At 32.7% G+C, this 1338-nt stretch overlaps 1 protein-coding gene across 2 annotated transcripts in view; it reads right to left on the reverse strand.

Moving 5' to 3' along the window:
• Window positions 1–1338, reverse strand: part of LOC106883983 (D-3-phosphoglycerate dehydrogenase) — a 14109-nt gene that overhangs the window by 9946 nt on the left and 2825 nt on the right. For both annotated transcript variants that reach the window (XM_014935143.2, XM_052971063.1), the window contains exons 3-4: window positions 962–1027; window positions 146–299 (exon numbers count right to left, since the gene is read on the reverse strand). In XM_014935143.2, coding sequence (XP_014790629.2) covers window positions 146–299; window positions 962–1027 — 220 coding nt within the window. The remainder of the gene's footprint in view (window positions 1–145; window positions 300–961; window positions 1028–1338) is intronic.

A 1338-nucleotide genomic window follows, 5' to 3' on the forward strand; every position in this document is an offset into this window, starting at 1 on the left:
AACCTCCTTTAGGCCTTCTTTTGGATATTTAGATTTTTCTTTTTCCTTATTTTCAAACAATTATCTTAACTAATTCTACGGAAATATGTTGCCAATGAAATTTCATAAAAAATCAGATTAGCATAAAAAAAAAAATGTTCCTTACCTTCATACCAAAAGACTGCATACGTTTTGCAACTTCTCTGCCTATACGACCCAAACCAATAATTCCAAGAGTTTTGCCATACAACTCAGTACCCATATATTTTTTGCGGTCCCACAAACCTTCTTTCATAGATTTGGCTGCTTGAGGAACATGCCTAAATGTAAGAAATAATTAAAGAATTTTTAAAAACCTAAAATATACATGGTTCAAATTAACATTTCTGCAATAGAAAGACAGCAAAGTGATGGAGCTAATCTTGTGGGCTTTAGTAATATATCTGTCAAAATTAGTTTGGATCTAGCTGAAAGAGACTTGACTTTGCCTTTCATCTCTCTGCATTCTATAAAGGCTTGAAGTGTTGACTGAATTGATTAAATATGTAAATCTCCGATGTCGTGGCTATAGACACAGACATGACTATGGTCAAGAACTTAGCTCTCAATGACATGGTTTTGGGTTCAGTCCCACAGCGTAGCACCTTGAGCAAATGTCTTCCACTACAGCCATGGGTTGACCAAATCCTTGTGAGTGGATTTGGTAGATAGAAACCGAAATAACTTATTGAATATACGTATAAATATGTATGTGTGTGTGGGTTTCTGTCTTCTTGTCAGGACATCGTGATTGTTATAAATTCTCCAAAAAACATGTCAGGACAGAGAAGTAAATTCATGAGTGCAATACCTCTGACTAAGTTTACTCAATAAAGGCTCACTTGTTAAACAACAATGACTATAACAAGTCTCAAAACACTACAACATGCTTCTGACATTAGAAATATATAAACATTATGAACAAGAAACTTGTAAGACTAACCTGCTGAGGGCAATAATTAAAGCACATGTATGTTCTGTGGCACTCAGTGTGTTTGACATAGGAGTACTGGAAAACAAAACAAAAAGATATATTTAAAAAAATGAAATAGTTAAAAACAAAATTTTAAAATAAAATCTTTAGTACAAGGTGTAAATCTTCCAAGAAGTTAAAGAAAGAAATAGGATTTTTTACTATATGCGAAGACATGGCTGTGTAATTAAGCTTGTTTTGCATCTATAGTTGTGTGTTCAATCTCAGTTCTTTGCATTTGGCACCTTAGACAAAAGTTTTCTAACAGTCACAGATTAGTCAGTATTTTGTAAGTGGAATTTGGTCAAAGCTCATTGTATATATATATATATATATATATATATATA

This window comes from Octopus bimaculoides, chromosome 10 (genome assembly GCF_001194135.2).
Source record: "Octopus bimaculoides isolate UCB-OBI-ISO-001 chromosome 10, ASM119413v2, whole genome shotgun sequence".
NCBI lineage: Eukaryota > Metazoa > Mollusca > Cephalopoda > Octopoda > Octopodidae > Octopus > Octopus bimaculoides.